The following is a 27137-nucleotide window of genomic DNA, read 5'->3' as shown; positions in this document are numbered from 1 at the left end:
AGCTTTTGTCGTTGTGTGGTGGGGTCATCTATCCATACCAGATCACCACAAGCATAAGGCCTAAACCTTGTGTCTTTGTTGTAATAGTACTCTCGTTTTTGTCTTTGTTCTTCGCGATGGAGAAGAACAGTCTCAAAAGCAGCGTCCATCCGTGTAGCCAGTTCTGAACCATAGTTCTGTGGGCAATCAGAAACCTTTGGTGATGAAACATGGACATTAGCAGGTAGTCGGGGTTCTCTACCATGAGCAAGGAAATACGGTGAGTACCCTGTGCTCGAGTGAGGAGTAGAGTTGAAAGAAAGTACCACAGCAGGGAGGTAGTGGTCCCATTCGCCTCCATAGTCCTGAATGAGTCGAGCCAACTGCTCTTTCAAAGTCCGATTAAACCGTTCAACCATACCATTCCCTCTTGGGTGATATGGGGAGGTTCTTTTCTTTGTCATCTGCAGTCTCTGAGAAATGGTGTGAATAATTTCAGACTCATATTGTCGTCCCTGATCTGACAAGAGTTCCTCAGGAACACCATGTTCAGGAATATATCGTTCACAGAGTGACTGTGCCACTGTGGTAGCCTTTTGGTCAGACATGGCATATGCGTTTACATATTTAGTAAAATGATCCTGTACCACAAGCACATATCTATTACCAAGAGTGGTAACCGGAAGTTCAGTAATGTCAGTACACACTAACTGAAATGGTCTGTCAGTCTGAATAGATTGCAAAGGCGCTCTGTGCTTTGGCACAGCTTTTCTAAAAGCTTCACATGTCTTACACAGATTACAGAAGTTTTCAATGTCAGATCTCATTCCTGGCCAATAACACACTGTCAATGCTTTATTAAATGTACGCTCAGCACTGTAATGACCAGAACAAGGATTACCATGAAGAAAATGCATTGTTTCTGTAAAAAGTGCAGATGGAATTAACACTTGATAACCCTCTGGTTTCCCTGGTGCACGCTGACCTTTGCGACAAAGCAAATCATTACATAGTAATAACTTAGGAAACTGCCACCAAAGTTTTCTCTGAACTCTACCTTCTACCTGTCTGAGGTAGGGACGTTTCTTGTTTTTTGCCCAGGTATACACTTCAAAGAAAACAGGATCAGAGAGTTGTGCAGATACAATGTCCATGTTATGATTGGATAATGTCTGTTGTAATGTGGCAAACCCCATTTTTACCTGTGTCCCATCATTGTTCATACAACACACTTGTGGTACAACATTGGTCATCTCTGAATGTTCAGGGCTGGAGCATGGCAACTCAGCCAGTGACACAGATTTTTCTGTATCAATAGAAGAGTGACCATCAGGCAGTGCAGAAACTGTCACCTCAGATGAGTCCTGCTCCAATGGTATCCGTGACATGGCATCAGCATTTGTATGTTTCTTGCCATCTCTGTGGATGATTGTCCATTGATATGGGTCCAACTCCAATGCCCAATGACCCCTGCGTCCGGTAGGGTCGTTCGTGACATCCATCTTCCTTAAGCTGAGCAAAAGTCGATGATCAGTGATGATTGTAAAAGGATTGCAACTCAGATAATGTTTAAAGTGTCTCATTGACCACACGATAGCATACAGTTCTTTGTCATATGTAGACCACTTTCTCTGTGTTTTTGAAAGTACATGACTTGCAAAAGATACAACCCTTTCTTGCCCCTGTTGTGTCTGAGACAGTACGGCACCAACTGCAAAATTAGATGCGTCTGTACTCAAAATGAAGGGTTGATCAAAGTTGGGAAATGCCATTATTGGAGGTGAAGTCAGTGCATCCTTAAGTGCTTGAAAAGCGGCAGAACAGTCATCTGTCCATTCAAACACCACTTGTTTTTGGGTAAGCCTATGCAGAGGCTGAGCAATAAAGCCTCTGCATAGGCTTCCTATGCAGAGGCTGAGCAATAAAGCCTCTGCATAGGCTTTATTGCACATATTTATGTACAAATCGTCTGTAATATGAACACAGTCCCAAGAAGGCACGTACCTCCGTCGGTGAGTGTGGAACAGGCCAGTTTCTGATGCGTTCAGTGTTTACTGGGTCCAACGTCAGTCCCTCCCGAGACACAATGTGCCCCATGTACTTTACAGCAGGTTTGCAAAAGTCACATTTTTTGGGGTTTAATTTTAAACCTGCTTGTCGAAAACGAGTGAGAATGTCTGTGAGATTGCCTAGGTGATCTTCAAAGGTTTCCCCATGCAAATGATGTCATCCAAATAAATGACACAGGTTGTCCAGTGAAGTCCTCTCAGAACAAGCTCCATGAGCCTTTGGAAGGCTGGAGGCGAGTTCTTTAGCCCCATTGGCATGACCTTAAATTGGTACAAGCCGTCACCTGTCGTAAACGCAGTCTTTTGTCTGTCTGCTGGATCCATTTGTACTTGCCAGTATCCGCTAGACATGTCCATGGTAGAAAAGTACTGAGAACCAGAAAGCGTGTCTAGACTGTCACCAACTCTCGGTAAAGGGTGAGCATCAGTAATGGTGACAGAGATCAGTTTATGAAAATCCCTACAAAACCTGTAAGAGCCATCCTTCTTTTTCACCATAACTACTGGGCTGGCCCAGGGGCTTGAACTGTCCTCTATTCCTTCCTCTGTTCCTTTGTCACTTAGTGAGTTGATTGCAGCCCAGCAGGAAGACACAACCTTAGCTGCTCTGTTTGACCAAGTCCAGGCAGCTGAGCAGGACACAAAAGTGTCATGTGGATATTTTCTACAAGAAGATCTGTTAGTATGTAAATGGTTGCCTTATAGTGACAGGGATATTGTTGGTCCAGTTTATCAAGCTGTTGTCCCAGTCAAGTTCAGAAACCTTGTTTTGAAAACTGCTCGTGGAGAATTGTCTGGTCATTTAGGAGTCAATAAAACTTATAATTGAGTTTTACGTCATTTTTATTGGCCACGCCTGAAAAAAGATGTCGCTTATTTTGTGAAAACTTGTCACACTTGCCAGTTAACTGGAAAACCTAATCAGAACTTGAAACCAGCTCCACTTTTTCCCATACCTGCTGCTGGTAAACCTTTTGAACACTTGATCATAGACTGTGTTGGCCCTCTGAGTCCTTCAAAGTCAGGATCTGTGTATTTGCTGACAGTTATGTGTAAAAGCACTTGTTATCCTGCAGCATATGCTCTGAAAACCATTACGACAAAGTCGGTGGTCAAAGCTTTGTCTAATTTCATTTCAGTGTTTGGAATTCCAAAGACTATCCAGACAGACAGAGGTACCTATTTCAATCCATGCATGTTTGCTGAGATTTTGAAACAACTTGGTGTAGTCCATCAACAAAGCAGTGCTTATCATGCTCAAAGCCAGGGGGCGCTAGAGCGTTTTCACCAAACCCTGAAGGCATTGCTGCGAGCATACTGCACAGAGTTGAGTAGAGACTGGGAAGAAGGTCTGCCTTGGCTTCTTCTGGCAGCTCGTGAAGTTGTTCAAGAAAGCACAGGGTTCAGTCCCAATGAACTAGTGTTTGGACATCATCTGCGTGGTCCTCTTGCTATTCTAAAAACAAACTTGGAGAGTTTTGATCCACCATCAAACTTGTTTGACTACGTTAATGGTTTTCGTCACAGACTTTTATTAGCTGGAAAAATAGCTTCTGAAAATCTTAAAAAGGCTCAGAGAAAAATGAAACGATGGTTTGACCAGAAGGCTGAAAGTAGAGTGTTTCACCCAGGAGATGAGGTGCTTGTCTTACTTCCCATTCAGGGTTCTCCGTTTCAGGCAAAGTTAAACGGTCCATATTCTGTGTTGAGACAGGTGTCGGCACAAGACTACATGGTTTCTACCCCAGACCGTAAACGACCAACCCAGCTTTGCCATGTAAACTTGCTGAAGCCTTATTTTGGTCGTACTCTGGAGGAAAAAGATGTGAAGGCAGTTGCTTCTTCTGTGAAAGTAAACTTGAGTTGCACAGCTGGATTAGATGAGGATGTGCAAACTCCAGATGATGCTGTGTTCCAGCCAAGACTTAAGAACTCTGAGATGTTGTCTAACTTGCAAACATTATTGAGTCATTTGTCTGCAGAAAGAAGTGAGCAGTTTTGGATCCATTTTGGATTTTCATGCCTTGTTCAGTGACATTCCAACTTGTACTAACTTAATTGAGCATGACATTGATGTGGAAGGTGCGCAGCCCATCCGTCAGCATTTTTATCTTGTTCCTCTGGAGAAGAGTAAATTTTTGGAGTCAGAAATTCAGTATTTGCTGGACAACAGCCTTGCTAAACCATCTTGTTCCAGTTGGGCCTCACCATTGTCGTGAAAACTGGCATAGGGTTGTGAGATCTCTCCAGGTACACGCAGAAAACAGAGCATAAAGGCCTGAGGGAAATAAGTAATCTATGAGTTGATTTAAGTATAATTATAAATGACTATATATGTTCACATTTAAACACTGAATGATTTTCTGACATATATTTTTGTATTTTAATCTGTAAGGCTGATAAAAACATGATTATGGTTGATAATTATGTATGAGATTTACAGCCATAATTGATAAGTAATAATGGATTATAGGGATGTGTTGATTTAAATGTGTTGACTCAAAGTTATGATGAATGTAAAGGATATGATGATTGGATATAATGATTGTGTTAAACTAATTTAGAATGAATTAACAGAAACGGAAATGTAATGATTTAAGCAGATGGAATTAAAATGATGGGTGAGGCCCTATTCTCAGGCTGTGTCGTAATGGGCGAGCTGAGCAGAGCAGAGACTCAAGGGATTTGCAAGGAAGTACAAACAGATGGCCCTGCAGAAAAGGGGAAGTTTACATGAGGTTAGCGCTGTGAGTCATGCAAGGGCTGATGGTTGGGAAAGGTTGGGACTTTCCACCGACTCATCGAACATGCGAGAAGTCACGTACACCGTCTCCCCCATACACAACCATGGGCTGAGATAGTATAAAAGACGGCAGAAAGAGGAAGAGAGCGTTCTTAGTCCCTGGCGCCAAGGCGACTCAACAAGAGGACGCAGAGGAAACATCAGCAGAGGACCACACCCTGGAGCCACGGGGAAGTTGAGACTTCGCGCCGCCGAGAAGGGACAAGATCCATCAGCCCCCAGCCCTGGCTCCTGATTCTACCGCCGACTCTGCCTCAACCCAACGATCTCAAACCAACCGCAACAGACTTGGAGAAAAGACAAAGATCCCGGGAGGGATGAAGAATTGGATGTTCAAAGGACAAGGACCAATTCTGCTTTGCTTCTATTCTAAAAAGGATTTTCCCACACAAAGACAAAGATTCTGAACCAAGGAATTAAAGACTTCTGTTGCCATGATCAACTGCCATCTGGGTATGAGTCGAACTGCTCCCCAAAAGCCTCTCTCAGTTTATTAGTGACATAGGTCAGGGAAGGAGGTTAGGATAAAATGTTTGGGTTATGTTGATTTTATTATTTTGATTTAGTATTATAATCTTTAATAATTAATCCGCATGTCACTTACCCCTGCTAAAGCTTGCTTAATAAAAATATCTTTATAAAATTTTATAGAGGTTGGTGGACATTGAAATTAATTGAGTCATTGATTATTTTAGTTTCTCCAATTAAAGTAAAATCAGTGTACATGATTCCAGTAATGTGGTGGCTTCGGACTTTCCTTTAGTGAGAGTAAAAATAACGACCCTGGGACTTGAATCTAAGTCACTAAATCTAATCTAGCCGTTTCCAAGTGCAGGTTATTTAAGAGAGGGGGCTACCGTTAACAGGAGTGGTTATTGGGACTACGCAGCTGTGAGGGCTACTCAGTTGACTGTTCCTTAACTGTAGAGGGTCGTAACTTCTGGATCGAAGGTAGTTAGAGCTAGATGAGCCTCTCTCGCCACCAGTTTAAACAGATTATCTCTCATAGATCTCCTGTAGGGTAAGACCCAGGTCTTAGAGATATTCCGGACCTGTTAGACAGAGAACTGGTCAGTAGTCAGCTCAGAGGAGTTGTCAGGAGTGGGCGGGGCTGACTATTGCTAGAGTAACGAACACCATGTTTGTTGGTTAATAAAACTGACAGTACTTATAGGTTCTGTACTGATTACAGAAAATTGAACAGCATTACAAAGCCTGATTCCTACCCACTTCCTCGGATGGAAGATTGCGTTGATCGTGTTGGAACAGCAAAGTATGTGAGTAAATTTGACTTGCTCAAAGATTACTATCAAGTACCCTTGTCTGCTCGAGCCCAAGAGGTGTCTTCCTTTATTGTGCCATCTGGATTATACTCTTACACTGTAATGAGTTTTGGTCTTAGGAATGCACCTGCCACTTTCCAGCGGTTGATGAATCAAGTAGTGGCTGGGTTGGAAGGTTGTGCTGTCTACTTAGATGATGTAGTGGTCTTCAGTGACACATGGGCTGAACACATGCAACGTATCCGGAAATTGTTTCAGCGTCTTCAGGATGCTTGTTTAACTGTGAACTTAGCAAAATGTGAGTTTGCAAGAGCTACAGTGACTTATTTGGGAAAAGTTGTTGGGCAAGGACAAGTAAAACCAGTAAGAGCTAAAGTACAAGCCATCGATAGCTTCCCTCCTCCTACCTGAAAAAAGGAGTTGATGAGGTTTTTGGGTATGGTGGGTTACTATAGAAACTTCTGTAAGAATTGTTCTACTGTAGTGGCTCCATTAACTGACCTATTAAAGGCTAAAATCCAGTTTAGGTGGTCCTCAGCCTGTCAGAAGGCTTTTGAAAACGTCAAGTTCCTCTTGAGCACTTCACCTGTTTTGTCTGCTCCTAGATTAGATCGGCCGTTCCAAGTACAGGTTGACGCAAGTCAAGTGGGTGCAGGAGCCATCTTGTTACAGACTGATGAGGAAGGTATTGATCATCCAGTCTGTGTCTTTTCTAAGACGTTCAATCAACATCAACTTAATTATTCAACCATTGAGAAAGAGGTCTTGGCTCTTATTTGGGCACTGCAGCACTTTGACGTGTATGTGGGCGGGGGTGCGTTTCCTGTTGTAGTGTATTCAGATCATAACCCTTTGACCTTTTTGCACTCCTGACAGAGTCCAAATCAGCGGTTGATGCGATGGGCCTTATTTCTGCAACCTTACAACCTTGAAATTCGGCACATTCGAGGCACTGAAAATGTGCTGGCCGATGCATTGTCTCGTGCCATTGATGGACCAGACTAACAGGAAAAATGGCTACAGAGGTCCTAGTTGGGATCCTTTGTTTAAAGGGGGGAGGTGTTACGGCTGCAGTGGGTCTCTGCCCTTTTCCCTTGTAAGGTTCTGGAGGCAGGCCTTCTGCAGGTGTTATGTTTTTCCCTGATTGGTGCTCTGCTGCTTTAAAAGCTGCCATGCTGCAGCAGAGAGGAGTTTTTTTTCACCTCTCCCTCTTCAGAACCCCCTTTGGTTTGGTTTGTATCTTATGGTTGAGTTTTGTTAGGTTTGTTTTGCATTTGCTTATTTCTGGTTGGTTATGGGTCTGGTTGGTTACAGAAATTATCTGTGGGGTTTTCATAGATCTACAGAAAACGTTTGACCCAATTGAGGGGAGAGAATATCTCTCTTAAACATTTATGCACCTAATGAAGATGATCTTAGTTTCTTCAAGGACATTTCAGCTCTTCTGACAACCAAAACTGGTGGGTTTATAAAAGCTGGAGGGATTTTAACTGTGATGAACCACAAAATGAATAAAAACCCATTTGAACGGAGACCAGTGACCCAGAAAGATAAAGTATCAGGGTTGCTACTGGTATTTAGAAAACACATTCCATGACTTTTCCATGACCTTCAATTACATTTTCCATGACCCACAAACAGGTTCAGAAAGAAACGTGTGTGACTGGCAGACCAAGTTGAACTATAGCGAACATGTGAAAGTTCAGGCAGATAGAGAGAAAATATTTATTTATTTTGTTAAAAGTCCGTCTGTTTGTTTGGCACTGCATTACCCAAGATGCATCTGTTCTTTTGTAGTTCTTATTGTACATAGCTGAGCAGGTTGTTTTTCAGTGCTTCTGTGTGGCTCAGTGGCATGGAAGTAGCATCTGCAGACATCCACCATCAATCCTTCTGTGATCTTTCGTGTATGAAACCTGTGTGCGTTTTTATGATGCAAGTGTGCAGTTTCATGTTCTATATTTGTGTTTGTGTCGGTTGTTGGCCCAGGAGGTGATGGCGTCCTCCTGTTTCTCTGGCTGCCGACAATGCAGGAGTTTACTTATAATCGCTCAGGTTATATAGTATTCTTTGCCAGATACATATTGTTATTGTATTAGTAAATGAGGGAACTACCGTTCATTTCATGTGTTCTGATGGTTTTTGTCATTTGTATGTTTGTTGCATTTACCCGACTGTTCATTTGTGGTGTTGTGGTGCCCTCCGGTGGATTTGTGTGGTGCTGCAGGCCATTTTTGTCCTGTATCTAATCATGGCCAAATGTTTTGAGAATGATTGAAATGTTAATATTTACAAAGTCTACTGCTTCAGTTTTCATAACGGCAATTTGCATATACTCCAGAATGTTATAAAGAGTGATCAGCGTAACAGCAATTAATTGCAAAGTCAATATTTGCCTAGAAAATGAACTTTATCCCCAAAACACATTTCAACTTCATTGCAGCCCTGCCTTAAAAGGACCAGCTAACATCGTTTCAGTGATTGCTCCATTAACACAGGTGTGGGTGATGATGAGGACAGGGCTGGAGATCAATCTGTCATGATTAAGTAAAAATCTGTAGGCTACTTTGCACTGTTGTTGCACACCCCCCACCCCCACTTCTCTCTCTACTCTCTCACTCTCGTACTTCCTCTTCTGAGGTGAGAGGTGCCACCAGCTCTCCTTTTAACGGGTTAATTGAGTTTCCTAAATCTGCTGGGATTTATCCAGAACTGAAACTCTGTTTAATCTGGTTTCGAGAAACGATTCGCCTGGTTTTCTGACGGCCTACATCCAGGTGTCCCACCCTTCTTCCCCCTGTGAATCAGCCAGACTGAGCAGCCTACAGCCAACTAGTTTCACAGAGCACACCTGTTAACGGTCGCTCGTTCTCTATTTTACAACTTGTATTTGTTACTGAACCAGGTAGGTTTTAGTGACTCGGGCGAGTCCCAAGGATGACGTTTTAAATTTGGGCTACCAGCAACCTAAAAACATTTTAAACTTTTTCCTCTCCAGAATCAAACATCACAGCTATTTTACAACCATCAAAGAACTTTAAGGTGACTCATTAACTGAATGTCCACAACATCTTTTAGATTTTCTTTATGCTAAATATTTTATTAGTAAGGCATTTTTTCAAGGCTCAGTACAGCTTAATTCAGTAGCAGAAATAATCAAATAAGTGAAATCAATCATCTAGTCTATCTTTCCCTACTGCTGACACTGAGAACTAAAAAAGGGAACCTTAGAGAGAGACGGACGGAGTTTGGCGTTTCGAACCCCAGACCTGGCCTGATGATGAAGAAGGTGTTGCAGCAGGAGGAAGATGTTGATCAGCGAAGGCAGGGATCTCTGTAGGTCTGATGAGCTTCTTCTCCACATGGATGGTGAGGTCACACAGGACTTGGTGCTGGCAGGAAGGAAGGCACCAGTTCTTCTTCTTTGTCTTTGTCTTTGGGGTCTGAACCCAGCTGATGAGAGAAGTGCGATGTGAAGCCACAGGTTGTGGGCCTGACCGGTTGGTCCCCATGAGCAGGACAGTCTCCGGCTCCGTGGCCCCGGCTCTTCTTCAGCTGCAGAGTTCTTTGTCCATCTCTTGGCTCGAAGCTGCCTGGAGGATCCAACCAAAGGTTCCTCTTTTGCTCCCACCTTTTATAGGGTTTATCCACCTTTTGGTGTGTTAGCATTGGCTAGCACTGATGCTGGTCTTGTTTCATTGGCTGTTTGCTTAGATAGATGATCTCATATCCATCACTGTCTTACAGACATTATGTCCTGATGTCTGTGCTGATGTCTCAGGGTTGATCAACCTCCTACATTTGTTGCCTGTGTGGCGACCACAAAAGTGTGACATTTGTATTTATGACTTGAAATTGTTAATACAAGTTCTGTACTTTATTTTGGAGAAGACTTTTCCTTTATTTTTTTATGTGCTTTGTAATATTTACTCCACGCCAGCAGGGGGCGGGTGGCGGTTTTAGTGTCCTGCTTGTATTTTCCCTCATTGCTGCATGACACTTGAACTGAACAAGCCGTTTCCTCGTCTTTCTCCTGTTCTTCAGGAGTATATCTGTCAACAGCGGTGCTGTCGCTACGGTACCGTTACACCTGCACGACCTTTTCTCTGAAACGTTTACGTTGCTCAACAATCTGTTTCTAAATAAAGCGTTGATCATCTCTGCTCTCCTGTTAGTTCCCCTTTTTCCCTTAACCTTTCACCTTTCACCTACCATCTACCTCCAACATATCAGTGATGTTTAATTGCAGTTACACCTTTTTACACCATTTCAAGTTCAATGTCAAAATCACATTTATTTTCTTTAGCTTCTCTGATTTAGCATTCATTTATAATTTTATAACCATAACTTATTAATTATTCTTATTATAATCCTAATGTGAGTTATTACAGATGTTTTTCTGAAGATAAGAGATAAGATAAGATAGATAGATAAGGTCCGGGGTGAGAAGTGTCCTTTGTGATGTGTTGTGCTTTTCTTAGACAGCGGTCGCTGTGCAGGTCCTCCAGTGAGGGGAGAGGGCAGCCAATGATTTTTTGGGCTGTATTCACAACCCTTTGGAGAGCTTTCCTTTGAGCCGTAGTGCTGCTGTTATACCAGACGCAGATACAGTAGGTCAGTATGCTCTCTATGGAGCACTTGTAGAAGGACACCAGCAGCTTCTCCTTGATGCTATTCCTCCTGAGAACCCTCAGGAAGTTCACTCTTTGCTGGGCCTTTTTTATCAGCTCCAAGGTGTTCATGTTCCATGTGAGGCCCTGCTCAATGTGGACCCCCAGGAAACGGAAATCAGCTACCCTCTCCACACATTTTCCCCCAATGGTTAGTGGTGTAATGTCCGTTTTATTCCTCCTGTAATCTATTATGAGTTCTTTTGTCTTTGAGTTGTTGAGGAGCAGATTGTTCTCCCTGCACCACTGCAACAGCCGCTCCACCTCCCCCCTGTAGGCGGACTCGTCGCCTCCTGAGATGAGCCCCACCACTGTGGTGTCATCAGCAAACTTGATGATGGTGTTGCTGTGGTGGGCAGAGGTGCAGTCGTATGTGTACAGACAATAGAGCAGGGGGCTCAGCACACAGCCCTGTGGAGAGCCAGTACTAAGGCTGAGGGCAGTGGATGTATGTTTTCCCACCCTAACTCTCTGCTGTCGGTTGGTCAGGAAGCTCAGAATCCACATGCAGGTGGAGTGAGGGAGGCCCAGGTCCCCCAGTTTGTCCACCAGTCTGTGAGGGAGGATGGTATTAAAAGCAGAGCTGTAGTCTACAAAGAGCATCCGCACAGAGCTCCCCTGCTGCTCCAGATGTGACAGAGCAGCATGGAGGGCCGTGATCACAGCGTCCTCTGTGGATCTGTTGGCTCTGTAGGCGAACTGGTGGGGGTCAAAGCCAGGAGGGAGAAGTGCTGTGATGTGACCCCGGACCAGTTTTTCAAAACACTTCGTCACCACAGGGGTTAGTGCCACTGGCCGGTAGTCGTTGAGGCAGGAGATGTGAGGTTTCTTGGGGATGGGGACTATGGTGGAAGATTTCAGGCAGGATGGGAATGTAGACAGGGCTAGGGACTGGTTGAAGATCCTGGTGGAGACTCCAGCCAGCTGATCGGCTCAGTCTTTCAGGACATGTCCAGGGACGCCATCAGGTCCAGCAGCCTTCCTTGGGTTGACAGCCCACAGTGTGCGCCTCACCTCGTGCTCCTCTACAACGAGGGGTGTGGTGTTGTGGGTTGCTTGGTGTAGTGTGGCTGCCTCTGTTGGCTTCATCTCAAAGCGGGCAAAGAAGAGGTTCAGCTCCTCTGCCAGCGTGGCGTCGCCTTCCACAGCTGCGAGGTTGGTCCTGTAGTTGGTGAGATGCTGGATTCCCTGCCACACCTGCCTGCTGTTGTTGCTGTCAAGGTAGCCCTCTATCCTCCTCCTGTAGTCAGACTTAGCCATTCTGATGCCGCTCTTCAGGTTAGCTCGGGCTGTACTGTAGACGGTCCTGTCTCCAGACCTGAAGGTGGTATTCCTGGTCTTTAGCAGTCGCTGGACTTCCTGAGTCATCCAGGGCTTCTGGTTTGGGAAGACCCGGATGCGTTTATCCACCGCTACAGTGTCAATACAGTTCTTGATATAGCACAGTACACTGTCTGTAAAAACCTTCAGGTCCTGATGTTCAAAAACATCCCAGTTTGTCGAAACAGTCCTGCAGCTGCTGTGTCGCATCCTGGGGCCAGGATTTGATGGTTTTGGTGATGGTTGGAGCAGTTTTCCTGAGGGGGGCATAAGCAGGAATTAAATGCAGGGACAGGTGATCCGACTGACCCAGGTGAGGAAGTGGTCTAGCCCTGTAGCCTAGCTTGATGTTGGAGTAGACTTTGTCCAGAGTGTTAGCCTCTCTTGTAGCAAACTTTACATGCTGGTGGAACTTGGGGAGCGCCGTCTTCAAGTCTGCATGGCTGAAGTCCCCCGCTATGATGTGCACAGCATCTGGATAGATGCTCTGCAGATGGCTAATGCTGCCATGCAAAAGTCCAATAGCTGTTTTAGCATTAGCATCCGGTGGGATGTAAACAGTGGTTACCATGACTACGGTGAACTCTCTGGGGAGGTATATTGGTCTGCATCTAACAGTCACATACTCCAGGTCTGGGGAGCAATGGCTGATGACAGTCGCTGTGTTAGTAACCAGGTGTTGTTCAGGTACACAGAGCCTCCTCCTCTGCTCTTACCGGAGTCCTTCGTTCTGTCGTGGCGCTGTACTGTGTAGCCTGCTAGCTCGATGGCAGAGTCCGCTACGTCTGGATGCAGCCAGGTCTCCGTGATCAGAAGAATACAGCTGTCCTTCACTGCGCTGTGAGATGCAGCCTGTAGTCTCAGTTCATCCATCTTGTTTGCAAGGGATCTGGCGTTGGAGAGAAACAGGCTGGGGAGCGGTGGTTTGTGTGGTTGCCTCCGTAGCCTAGCTAGCAGGCCGGCCCTGCAGCCCCGCTTCTGCCTTCTCTCTCTACGCCGCCGTCGCTTCCTCCCTGCTGGGATGGTAATCCACGGCGCGCCGGGGCTCCTCGCTATGTCCCCCGGAATATTGAACAAGCGTTGAAGATCAGCTGTAACATCTCGTTCGTAGCGGGAACCGATTGTCAGGAGATCGTCCCGACTGTATATGTATATACACCGACCGAGAGAGCAATGAGCCACTGCAACTGCGTGCGCCGCCATCTTGGAAAAAGAAGAAAAGAAACCAATAATAATCCATGATTCTAATTATTTGATACCAAAGTTACAGTTACTTGTTTTTCTTGTAAATGTTCCCACAAATGTAAGTGTAAATTATTATAAGCAAATCAATATTAATATAAGTATTTTACTTTGAATCTTATCAAATTACTCAAAATGTTTAGATTTCCTTCTTTAAAACTTTCATGCTTTAAAATAAGGAATAGTCTCATTTATTTTTATAAATCTGCAGGCTGGAAACTTACTTCCTCTTTTTCCAGGAAACCTGCTTTTCCTGTTTCATCTCTTTATCTGACTATGATTTCTGATGATTAGATAGAAAAATAAGTAGAATTAAAGCAAAGTTTGCAGGAGACAAAAACAACCAGATTGATTTTATTGAAATTTTAATTTACTGTTGTGTCTAGATGTCACTTGTGTGATTAATTTTAAAGATAACTTTATTTATTATTACTGTTAAACTTAAATCTCCAGCATGAAGTGGGATGATCTCAGGTTTTCTTGACAGCACTGAATATTATTTTACTAATATTACTATCGTTGTTATTGTTGATTTGATTTTTTTGGTTGTTTCTGTATTTATCATCAAAAATAATTTCCCAGAGAAAAAGCAATGTGAATAGAAATTAATTTACAGGCGTTTATGAAAAATACAATGAATGAACATTCAAGTTAAAATCAGCCTAACAGCCAGAGAGGAGAAATATTCTTGTTCTGAGCCATTTTCTGATGTTAGTTGTTAAATCTTTCACAAAATAACCAAATTAAAGATGTACAATACCAGTTTAAACTTTAAACCATTTCCCAAAGACAGAGCTCTACAACATTAAAACATGAACTGTAACCATATCAATCATAACTTGTCTTCAGTTTCTGGTGCTGCGGCTCTGTGCTGCCTTCAGGAGAATGGGACATCAGAGTATCATTCATAAAATTTCACCCACATGGTGCTAATGTGTAAACCAGAGCTTTAGTGGAAAAACAAAAGTTTCAGATCCTTTTAATGCCACACAAATATGGGACAGAAATATTATATCTTCATATAGACCTGTTTATGATTTATAGATTAATAAATTACAAAGAATAGAGCTGGCTATTAATCTAATCCTAATGAGTCAGATTGAAAGTGTCATAGTCACTGAACAGCCTCATGATATTAACGCGGACATGAAAAATTATATTGAAGAAGTAAATCGATCAAATCTAATTAAAAACATAAATAAGTTCCTTACTGTTCTGGTCTGTAAAATATATTTATTCTTAGTACTAAATGTGATCTGCATCAGGGACTAAAACCTCCATCTGTGTTTTGCTTTAACCCTGAGCCCAAAACTAATAACCTCATCAGTTGTTAGTTTCAGAAGTTTTTATGACGCTTTAATCAATTCATACTGTTTAGCAGAGCAAGAAAAACAAACCCTGTAATCTGAGTTAGTGACGTTAGTGAATCTGGACTAAAACAATAATTTATAGGAAATCGACTTGTTTTTATCCTGAAAATAAACTTTATTGAAATCGTTTGCTTTTCTCACCATCTGCTGTGGAAAACAATAAAAATTATTTAAGTTTACTCCTGCACTGCTGTTCATTACTGTTGCAGTTTTATTTACCTACTTTTTTTTTTGTCGTTATTTGTAAAGCAGTTTGTTTCAGATCAATCATTTGTTTCATCATTAAACTTTGCCTTTTAAATTTAAATAGTTCTTGTTTAGTTTTTAAAACTATTGTTTAATCAAATTAAACAATTTGATTAATTGTTTAATCAATTAATTGTTTAATTAAAGTTTATCTTAGTTGTAAACTTGTAAAGTGAATTAATTGAGGTTTAATCTCTTGGCTTTTTCTGCAGCTTCATGTTATTAAATGAAGGTAGAAAAGCAGCCGCAGCGTTTTCAGCATCAGAACAGCAAGACGGCGACGGACAAAAGAGACGATATTTATTTCACTAATAAAACGATTTGACCGTTAGAGAAATATCTGCACTTTTCTATGAAAACCATCTTATTTAGTTAAAGGTTTCTTGGCTCTACTGGCCTTTATTTGTCAGACAGGAAGTTGTCAGACAGGAAGTTGGTGATGAGAGAAGAGGAAGACATGCGGCGAAGGTCCATCAGGCTGGAGCTGGAACCTCTGCCGGCCGCGTTCAGGACCTGGGTCACGGTTTACCTTCGCGCCCAGAACACCTTATTCTGGACTGCAGTTTATATATTTTTATCATTTTCTAAAGACGTTTGTTGCAGCTTTTCCAGAGCTGATGACAGTGAAAGAACCCAGTGACATTATTACCATGAGGCAAAATGTAACCTTTGGGCCGGACATTCATAGAGGTCAAGGCGACTCCATCCCTGTTCCCACTGCAGAATGAATCCAGAACCACTGACTACCAGTTTCCCCAGGAGACCAGGACGTTTCTTGCTAGCAAGTTAACATGTTGGATTCATTTAACCAAGTTAATCAAAACCTGCAGCTTTAAAATGTTCACTGATCAGATCAGGGGAGCCTGTAACTTTACCAAGCAGACTGGAGGGATTAGGATTATCCAAACCAAATATGTTATAAATCTGAATCTTCATAAATGGTTGTAATTATTAATAATTATAATAGTTTATTAATAAAATGAATTGTTTAGCTTAAGGGGAACCAGAAATGAACTCTGGAGCCAAAACTCTGAGTTTCTTTAAATGTAAACTAAAAAGCCACCAAGCTGATTAGGAACCATAATCTGAATTTTTCTAATGAAATATTGACCAATATTTTGACTTGTAACGATGGTAAAATGTAAAGTTTCTGGTTTCCTGTGTGGTGATTTTATGACTTTGTGTTTTTATGATGTGAATCACTTTGAATGTAAAAAATATTAAACCTTCAGCTGGTTTAACTTTGGGTATGAAAATTATTATAATTACTTATGAAAAATTATTAACTAGTAATTTAGATCAGAAATGACTTCATTCCTTGTAGAGAAAATTATATTTTACTGCCAAAGAGTTCAGTCTGTTATTTCTAAAACCAAAGTTTTCTAACTGAAGGGATAAACTCAGTTCTGGTTTATCTTCAGGATCTACATGTGGAATAAACAGAAACATATTTAAATATACAAGTTTATTAATAAAGGAAACTAAATTTAAACATTTTATTCAACCAACTCATTAAGCTAACACACAATTAAAACTACTGAGATTAAAATATGAAACTAAAATTACTTAAGATAAAAACTGAAGCATTAAAATGATTCAGTGATGTCATAGTGATGTCATAGTTCAGTATTAATGGTGAATATTGAGAACCAGCTTTATTTCCTGGGGAATGTGTTAATTAGTTATTACTAATTCAAAATATGTTTATTCTTTAAACTGGATCACCAGAAATGTTCAATAATAAAACCTCATTAAAAGGAAGTAATTTTTACTGGAAGAGAATCAATAACTTTAGTAAATGGAGAAGTTGTTTCCAGTTCACACTGGGAGGAAACTGATGATCTGATTTTTCTTTTTCTTCCATAAATGATCTCATAACAACAGGCCCGTCTGCTGGTGGACGAGGTCAAGATGTTTCTAACGTAGAGCAGGAGGATTCAGTTCAAACCTTCAGCTGTCCAGGCAGAAAAATATTTATGAGGCCAAAGTCCAACGATTTAATGTGATAAATAAATATTTATTGTAGCTACATATTTATATCTGTCGTTGATTTGCCTATAAAATGAAATAAATTCAGCTTTATTCAAATACTTGTTTCATTTTGATAACATATCAAATAAGAAGTAAAACATGAAACTGTTTATGTTCACAAATGACTAAAAAAAAAGAAATTGAGTTAAAGTTTGATTTATATTTTTATGTTTCATATCTGGACTCAACATCTCAGAATATTTCAATAATTTAAATGCAAGGCTCTGATTGGTTGAGCCTCACAGCCAAACATGGTCCAGACCTGCTAGGCTGCTTGATTTGGACCCGGAAAGTTGAATCAGAACCTTTTGGATCCAGAAAGAAAACGGATCAGTTCTGATAAAAATCTTTCTCCAGCTCATCCTGAGTCAAAATGTCACTTTATTTATTAGCAGCTTTATTTACTTTATTTTCTCACAAAGTTTTTCTGCTAAGAAACTTTTGATCAAAATATGAAATATGTAAAGTAGCTTTTCAAAATAAGAGTCACAAAATAAAGCACCATAATGAAATGAATAGATGATGATGAAATCAATAAATCCTGAAATAAATAAAATAAAAAGGTAAAAATGTCTGGGGACATTTATTTGTTTCATATAATATTTATTGATATTTATTTATATAATCTTGAATAAAAGTCTTTCTGTGCAGAACATCAACACTGATTTAATATCTGATTTAGACAGAACCAGCTGAGTCCAGAACCGGTTCTGGTTCTATCAGCTCCTCATCCTGACCTTCTATCAATATCAACCAATCAGAATCAGGATGAACTGATCAGATCATGTTCTGGTTACCAGGGCAACCAGCTCCACCAATCAGATCTCTTGTGGTCAAAATGAGTCAACCAGGTTTCCTGTCTGTTAATGAAACTCAGATTTAATGGAAAATCATCTGATTATGAAAATATTCTGTTATTATAACTCATCCGTCTTCATTTGTCTCCACAGAACCGTTTCCAGTCTGGGCCACAGTTCTACTGGTTCTACTGGTTCTACTGGGTCTGGCTCTGGTTGCTGCTGCAATTTATTACTTGTTCTTTTGGAGACCAGGTGAGTCTCTAGAACTGCATTACCCATAATGCCTTTGGTCAATGTCTGTTCTCCTCCAGAACAGGACTGAAGAGAAGAACCTCGCTGCAGCAAACAGGAAGGGGCGGGACAGACCGCTGTCAGTCTCAGACCTTATTTGGAAATGGGACCATTGCACTCCGGAAGTGAAGGGGGCGCTATTTCCTGTTATTATATATTATATTAGATATTATATGATCTCCCGTTATTATTTTGAAATCTGTGATATATTTTCACCTTTAGGAAGGATTTTCACTCTCAGCATGTATTTGAACTTCTCTCTTTTATTTACTTCAGCTCAGCTCACAGTTTTAACTAATGCTGCAGTTTTTTGTGTACTCCTAAATCTGCTCCTTAGTCGCAACTTTTCGGGCCTGATACTGCCTCTAGTGGCGTGGGGTGGTAACACAACTAATATAATCACATTACTAAATCAGAATAGCACAATGTCTTAATTATTTTTTAATTTTTAATTTTCTTAAGGATGTAGAGTTTATTAAACTACCTGATTCCTGTTTCTCTCGATGGCCAACCTGTTGAAACTGAGGCTAATATTAAATATTTGGGTCGTTCCTGGACAGTCAGTAAACTTTACTAAAACACTGATTATATTTTTAATAAATGTTCTCAGAGACTCTATATTTTAAGGAGACCCAGAGATCTTGGGGTTTCCAACTAGAGCTTGTGTAGAAGACAATGTTGACGATGTTAACTTTTCATCTCATCGGCTGGTTTGGTCACATGAGCTGCAGAATAACAGACAAACTTTTAAAAATACTTTGAATGGCAGGTAAAACGACTCTGTCTCAACTGTTTGCTGAAAAAACATGGAAGACGTAGAAATATTACATCAGAGAGGATTAATTCTCTATTCCAGCAGCTCCTGGTGCATTGTGGGCCAGCAGCTCCTGGTGCATTGTGGGTCAGCAGCTTGAGCACAAACAGAAACTAAAGAGTCGGTGAGGATGGAGCAGAACTTGGTGTGTTGCTGCAGGCAGCAGCTGGTTCCACTTGGGACATGGACACATGTCTCTGTCCTCAGAGAGTCCAGGAGACACAGAGACAGGGAGGAGACATCAGAGCTGCTGCTGTCTGTCCAGCTCATCTTGTCCTCTGTTGTCTCTCAGACCAACAGGTGGAGGTGGAACCACGAGTGGAGTCTGTCCTGCTGCCCTTTAAAGTCCCACGCTGCCTGTGGTTCTGTAAATACAGAATCTTCCAGCGTGTGGCTAAAGTGGAGTGGAAGGACGAATACAACAGGACGGTCCATGTGTATCAGAACGGTTCTGATCAGCCTGGAGTACAGAACCTGATCTACAGAACCAGAACCAAGATGGATGAAAACCTGCTGAAGACTGGAGACCTCAGTCTGACTCTGAGTCGGCCCAGAGATGAAGACAGAGGGACCTTCACCTGCAGCCTTTACAACAGGAAGGGAGAAAAACTGATGATGAAAGACGTCTGGCTAAAGGTCAGAGGTCAGTGGTATAAATGTACTTTTAGAGCCGAAAGAGAGGAACTGTTTGGATCAGAACCAGTTCCATATTTTCTCTCTGTTTGAACTGGATCGGTTCTGGTTCTGGTCGGTTCTCATTGACCAGTTCACATTGACATTTAGCTGGTTCTGGTTCTGAACCATTTAACCCATGACCTTCTTCAGAACCCTGGATCCCTTCAGAACCAGGCATCAGAGGTCCAGAACCTCCAGGTGTAGGTTCTGGATCTCTGCTCGGCTCCAGAACCAGCAGGTCCAGTAGCTCCATCAACCCGTCCAGAACTCAGAGCTTCATGTCCATGTGGACTGAAGAACGTCCTAATGTGGGACAGAACCAGAACCCAGACAGAACCGGCTTCAGTCCAACTGGACCTTCTGTCTCCAACAGACGACAGGAAGTCCTGACGTTCTGCTTCCTGTCCTCTGCTGGTCTCCATGGAGACGTGTCCTCATCTTTCTGCCAGTCTGAGTCCAACTGGAGACGAATGATGGACAGAAGCAGCTGGACACAGAGTCCATCTGCTGCTGGGGACAGTCTGCAGCTTCCTGCTGTCCTCACTGAGGACATTCTGTCCACCTGCTGCTGGTTGGACACAGCAGAGACACCAGTGGAGACATGGGACACATTTAGACTGGAACCAGTCCAACATGTTGGACCTTCATCCAGTCAGAGGAAATGTCCTCAGAGCTGCTGCTGTCTGTCCAACTCATCTGGTCCTCTGTTGTCTCTCAGTCCTACAGGTGGAGGTGGAATCAGGGGTGGAGTCTGTCCTGCTGCCCTGCAGAACCAGAGAGAATCTGGATGGAGACGTTAAGGTGGAGTGGAAGGACAAAGACTACAGGACGGTCCATGTGTATGAGAACGGTTCTGATCAGCCTGAAGAACAGGACGAGTTCTACAGAACCAGAACCAAGATGGATGAAAACCTGCTGAAGAATAAAGACCTCAGTCTGACTCTGAATCGGCCCACTGGGAGAGACAGTAACATCTACACCTGCAGAGTCTGCAGAGACGGAGACATGCTGATGAAGAAAGAAATTAATCTCCAGGTCAAAGGTCAGTGGTTTAAATGTATTTTTCCAATCAGCTGATTGGTTCTGATCAATAGAGATGGTTGTCTGATTAGAAGGTCAAAGGTCAATGTGATGTAATGAGTGATGAAGATGAGGAAGCAGAGCAGGAGGAAGAGGTCTAGGACAGACGGGGACCAGAGTCCAACTGCTGCTGGGGACAGTCTGCAGCTTCCTGCTGTCCTCACTGAGGACATTCTGTCCACCTGCTGCTGGTTGGACACAGCAGAGACACCAGTGGAGACATGGGACACATTTAGACTGGAACCAGTCCAACATGTTGGACCTTCATCCAGTCAGAGGAAATGTCCTCAGAGCTGCTGCTGTCTGTCCAACTCATCTGGTCCTCTGTTGTCTCTCAGTCCTAGAATGGGTGGAGGTGGAATCAGGGGAGGAGTCTGTCGAGCTGCCCTGGAGAACCACAGAGGATCTGGATGGAGACGTTAAGGTGGAGTGGAAGGACAAAGAGAACAGGACGGTCCATGTGTATCAGAACGGTTCTGATCAGCTTGGAGAACAGGACAAGTTCTACAGAACCAGAACCAAGATGGATGAAAACCAGCTGAAGACGAAAGACCTCAGTCTGACTCTGAAATGGCCCAGTAGGAGAGATGGAGGGATCTACACCTGCAGCCTTTACAACAGGAAGGGAGACGTCCTGATGATGAAAGACGTCTGGCTAAAGGTCAAAGGTCAGTGGTATAAATGTACTTTTAGAGCTGAAAGAGAGGAACTGTTTAGATCAGAACCAGTTTCATCTTTTCTCTTTGTTTGAACTGGATCGGTTCTGGTTCTGGTCGGTTCTCATTGAGTAGTTGACATTGACATTTAGCTGGTTCTGGTTCTGAACCATTTAACCCATGACCTTCATCAGAACCCTGGATCCCTTCAGAACCAGGCATCAGAGGTCCAGAACCTCCAGGTGTAGGTTCTGGATCTCTGCTCGGCTCCAGAACCAGCAGGTCCAGTAGCTCCATCAACCCGTCCAGAACTCAGAGCTTCATGTCCATGTGGACTGAAGAACGTCCTCATGTGGGACAGAACCAGAACCCAGACAGAACCGGCTTCAGTCCAACTGGACCTTCTGTCTCCAACAGACGACAGGAAGTCCTGAAGTTCTGCTTCCTGTCCTCTGCTGGTCTCCATGGAGACATGTCCTCGTCTTTCTGCCAGTCTGAGTCCAACTGGAGACGAATGATGGACAGAAGCAGCTGGACACAGAGTCCATCTGCTGCTGGGGACAGTCTGCAGCTTCCTGCTGTCCTCACTGAGGACATTCTGTCCACCTGCTGCTGGTTGGACACAGCAGATACACCAGTGGAGACATGGGACACATTTAGACTGGAACCAGTCCAACATGTTGGACCTTCATCCAGTCAGAGGAAATGTCCTCAGAGCTGCTGCTGTCTGTCCAACTCATCTGGTCCTCTGTTGTCTCTCAGTCCTACAGGTGGAGGTGGAACCAGGGGAGGAGTCTGTCCTGCTGCCCTGCAGAACCAGAGAGAATCTGGATGGAGACGTTAAGGTGGAGTGGAAGGACAAAGACGACAGGACGGTCCATGTGTATGAGAACGGTTCTGATCAGCCTGAAGAACAGGACGAGTTCTACAGAACCAGAACCAAGATGGATGAAAACCTGCTGAAGAATAAAGACCTCAGTCTGACTCTGAATCGGCCCACAAGGAGAGACGGAGGGATCTACACCTGCTGTGTCTATAACAGAGACGGAGACGTCCTGATGATGAAACAAATTAATCTCTGCATCATAGGTCAGTGGTTTAAATGTATTTTTCCAATCAGCTGATTGGTTCTGATCAATAGTGATGGTTGACTGATTAGAAGGTCAAAGGTCAATGTGATGAAGATGAGGAAGCAGAGCAGGAGGAAGGGATCTAGGACAGACGGGGACCAGAGTCCAACTGCTGCTGGGGACAGTCTGCAGCTTCCTGCTGTCCTCACCGAGGACATTCTGTCCACCTGCTGCTGGTTGGACACAGCAGAGACACCAGTGGAGACATGGGACACATTTAGACTGGAACCAGTCCAACATGTTGGACCTTCATCCAGTCAGAGGAAATGTCCTCAGAGCTGCTGCTGTCTGTCCAACTCATCTGGTCCTCTGTTGTCTCTCAGTCCAACAGGTGGTGGTGGACCCAGGGGAGGAGTCTGTCCTGCTGCCCTGCAGAACCAGAGAGAATCTGGATGGAGACGTTAAGGTGGAGTGGAGGGACAAAGACAACAGGACGGTCCATGTGTATCAGAACGGTTCTGATCAGGCTGGAGAACAGGACAAGTTCTACAGAACCAGAACCAAGATGGATGAAAACCTGCTGGAGAATAAAAACCTCAGTCTGACTCTGAGACGGCCCCTTCAGAGAGACGATGGGATCTTTTTCTGCAGAGTCTATAACAGAGACGGAGACATCCTGATGGTGAGACGAATTTGGCTCGATGTCGAAGGTCAGTAGTTTAAATGTATTTTTCCAATCAGCTGATTGGTTCTGATCAATAGAGATGGTTGTCTGATTAGAAGGTCAAAGGTCAATAGTGATGTAATGAGTGATGAAGATGAGGAAGCAGAGCAGGAGGAAGAGGTCCAGGACAGACGGGGACCAGAGTCCATCTGCTGCTGGTTGGACACAGCAGAGACACCAGTGGAGACATGGGACACATTTAGACTGGAACCAGTCCAACATGTTGGACCTTCATCCAGTCAGAGGAAATGTCCTCAGAGCTGCTGCTGTCTGTCCAACTCATCTGGTCCTCTGTTGTCTCTCAGTCCAACAGGTGGAGGTGGAACCAGGGGCGGAGTCTGTCCTGCTGCCCTGCAGAACCAGAGAGAATCTGGATGGAGACGTTAAGGTGGAGTGGAAGGACGACTATGATATTGTGGTCCATGTGTATGAGAACGGTTCTGATCAGCCTGGTGAACAGTACCAGCTCAACAGAACCAGAACCAAAATGGATGAAAACCTGCTGAAGAATAAAGACCTCAGTCTGACTCTGATTCAGCCCACTGAGAGAGACGGAGGAAGATACACCTGCAGAGTCTACAGAGACGGAGACATGCTGATGAAGAAATTTGTTTGGCTCTGGTTCAAAGGTCAGTAGTTTAAATGTATTTTTCCAATCAGCTGATTGGTTCTGATCAATAGTGATGGTTTTCTGATTAGAAGGTCAAAGGTCAATGTGATGAAGATGAGGAAACAGAGCAGGAGGAAGAGGTCCAGGCTGGTTCTGGTTGGTTCTCCCAGAAGAACCTTCTGGTTCTGGTTCTGTTAGTAGGAAGAGGTGAAGCAGAGGAAAGAAAACGGTAAAAAGAGCAGAGAGAGCAGCTGGAAGGACAACCAGGAAGGTAGAGAGAGAATCATCAGGTTCTGGGAAGTTCTGCCTCCATCCTTCTCCACCCAGACAGAATAAATCCTCCACCTCACTGAGGACGTTCACCATGAATCAGGATTCAATCAGGACTTCAGGCTCTGATCAATAAGCAGCATTGATCAATACTCAATAGTTGGGCTTTATTCTGTAATTGACGGGTTGCCAGTTCTGATCCGGCTCAGTCTGTCTCAGCTGTTGTCCTTTGACTAGACCGTTCTCCACTTTGCTCTGTCAGACTGATGCTAATGTGTTGTAGCTACCAGAGCAGCTGTAGCTACTGCAGTAGCTCAGCACTTCATTGGGTGAATGAATGAATGAATGAATGAATGAATGAATGAATGAATGAATGAATGAATGAATGTAGAGAGAAAAGCTCTGCAGTCTGAGGACTGGATGAGTTCAGATTCATGGAGTCATTGACCAACATCTGGTTGATCCTGATGCTACTGGATTGTCTCTAACTGTCCTCTGTCTCCTCAGCAGGGACAGACCGGGTCCAACCAGAGGACACCAAGACCAGAAGCAACTCTATTGATCAGCCTCTAATGGCTGATCAATTAGTCTGATCAGGTTGATCAATCTCTGATTATTGATCCAGTCAGACTTTGGATCAGAGCCGATCTCAGTGAAGGTTCTGATGGACCAACAGAGGGACACTTCCTGGTCCTCTGGTCCAGTCTGCAGCCTCTTATTGATCACAATTGATTATTGATGACAGAATGAAGATCTGAAGGAACCAGTTCATGACTGGAACTGGAACTGGTTTGGATCCATCAGGGAGGAGAACAGTTCAGTTTGACCCAGGACCGCCGCCCTCCTCCTCCTCCCTCTTCCTCCTCCCTCCATCATCATCATCTCCATCATCTTCATCATCATCATTATCATTTTCTCTTCAAACCCAAAAATCTCTGAATTTTTTGCTTCCAGTCCAGAATCTGGATCTTTAGTTTAGAGCTGCACTGATTGTAATTTTCCAGCCGATTATAAATCTTTAAAATTTGACCTGCTGGTTCTAATTTTGGCCTTTTTTCTGAAATGTTGCTACATATCAGGAGAAAGTTGCTGAGTTGCCAACAGACTGACTGCAAACATTGAGTTCTGACCCGGTGGGCCGGTCTGCCAGTCAAACGTCTCTCTGATTTCTAGACCTTCGCTGAGGAAGAGAAAATCGTCTTCATGTCTAAATATCGGCTGATATTTCAGGAAATCAGCTCAGATAAAATGACTGGCAGAGAAATTGTTGCACCAAAGAAAACCTGGAAATATTTTGTTCCTTTATGGTTCATGTAAAGTCCAGTTACACTTATTGCATTTATTAATCTTTATTACATTATAATGCAGATTATTCTAGTCCTGGATTATAATCTAACTCTGACAAACATCCTAAAGTGTCCATCTGGTTTCTATATGAATCCTGCCTTATTAATGTTTTCATTATAAATAATAGAAGCTTCTTTATTTCACTTTTTTATTTTAGACACAATTTGATTGTAAAAGTGAAAACCTACTAACACCATAAACTGTTATTTTATAAAATACAGAATTTGAACATAGTTCCAGATTTCTGATCACTAAATGTTTTAATTTCTGACTGAAATATATTTTATGCCTCATTTTATCCATTTGTTACATTTTGCTTTCATGTTAATGTGAATTTAAAGACAAAACTTTGAATTTTAAACCTCCAGAATGAAGATATAATTTATTACCAAAAGATCATGAAATAATTTGATCACTAATATAATTATTCAATATATTTAGTCAGACATCAGCTGAAGCTCTAGAATGAGTTTTTCTATACATGTTACTATTTACAGTGTTCATATTCTATGCTTGTATATCTACTATAATGATATTTCATGCTTGTATTTTTTATTATGAATTTTTAGATTTATTTTACATTTTCTCGGCGCTTTAAGGCTGAATGAATCTGATTCTCTGGTTTCTGAGTTTTTCTCTGCTGGTTTTATTTTCAGTTAGGATGAAAAAATATTTTTTATTTTAAATCTGGATGTTTCCTGAATCTGCAGAATCAAATTGATAATCATTTGAATTATTGATCCCTAATAACAGATGAACTGATTGGTACTGAAGGTTAATCAATATTTATTTAATCATAAATATCTATTTCACTTGCTGGAATCCATGGATATACAGAGTTTTTATTAATTTGGCTGGAAAATAACGTTTTATTTTCAGACCAAATCAGTTTCCAGATTTTATAGATTTTTTTAGTTTAAAATGAAAACAGAAAATATTTTCATAACTTTGTTTTCTTTACTGATTTATTTCGTCCCTTCAGGGAGTCGACCTGAATCCAAACTAAAACATCCTGGTTGGTCCTGATTTCACTCTGAACTACAGAAAACCAAAAAAAATCCAGATTTTCCAAAAATTAAATCCTCAAACAGAAACTCAGTAAGTTTGATACTTTTTCATTTTTTTCTGTAAATGCCAGTTTTAGTTTTTAAACTCATTTTCAGGTGAATTTATTTGTTTCTGCCAGGTTTTGTTAAACATGTTTGCTAAAATGCCAAGATGTGCTTAATAACAATAAAACGTGATAATAAACTAAAAACTTCCGTCTGTTTTGTGTTTGAATTCATTTTTATTCAGTTTTTCCAGGATCGTCTTGCAGTGACTCTTTTAAATCAGGCTCTTAAATCATTTTCTTGACTTTTCATCCCATTTTAAACTGCAGAGTAAAAATATCTCTAACACTTTATTAGTTCTGTTGATTTCAGGCTGATTCTGTTTTCACACAAACTTCAGACTTTCTCATATTTATTAAAATCAGCTCTTGCTGCTGCATCCTTGTGATGAAAACGTTCCCAGAAAGTCGTTCCTTCTGGTCTCTCCAGGCCAAAGTCAAACTGTCCCAGGTTGACCTGAAGCTGGAGACGTTTTCCTCCAGTCTGGCTGCTTTAGTATCTTCATATTTAGGAGTTTTGTGTTTCTCTGTGACGTTTCTGCTCAACGTTCATAATCAGCTCCAACTTTAAGCTCCAACACCAAACAACACATTTTACTCTCTTCTGCAGGAACCAATCTTCATTGTCTCTGTTTCCATCCAGCTGCAAACAGTGAAACACAATAAACATCCTGGA

The 27137-nt window shown here is 42.4% G+C and overlaps 1 protein-coding gene across 2 annotated transcripts in view; it reads left to right on the top strand.

The window, feature by feature from the left end:
- Nucleotides 1-26616, top strand: part of LOC111611033 — a 47360-nt gene extending 20744 nt beyond the window's left edge. The window contains exons 4-11 of one of the 2 annotated variants that reach the window (XM_023346645.1): nt 17964-18065; nt 19211-19561; nt 20312-20635; nt 21012-21341; nt 22092-22418; nt 22783-23109; nt 23429-23752; nt 24514-26616. In XM_023346645.1, coding sequence (XP_023202413.1) covers nt 17964-18065; nt 19211-19561; nt 20312-20635; nt 21012-21341; nt 22092-22418; nt 22783-23109; nt 23429-23752; nt 24514-24596 — 2168 coding nt within the window. In that variant the 3' untranslated portion in view covers nt 24597-26616. Of the gene's footprint in view, nt 1-17963; nt 18066-19210; nt 19562-20311; nt 20636-21011; nt 21342-22091; nt 22419-22782; nt 23110-23428; nt 23753-24510 lie in introns of both variants that reach the window. The other variant, XM_023346644.1, reaches the window with a different exon arrangement.
- Nucleotides 26617-27137: the final 521 nt, after the last annotated feature.

Source organism: Xiphophorus maculatus, chromosome 14 (genome assembly GCF_002775205.1).
Source record: "Xiphophorus maculatus strain JP 163 A chromosome 14, X_maculatus-5.0-male, whole genome shotgun sequence".
Lineage (NCBI taxonomy): Eukaryota > Metazoa > Chordata > Actinopteri > Cyprinodontiformes > Poeciliidae > Xiphophorus > Xiphophorus maculatus.
Note: the sequence above shows the minus strand (reverse complement) of the source record. Positions and strands in the feature narration are given on the sequence as shown.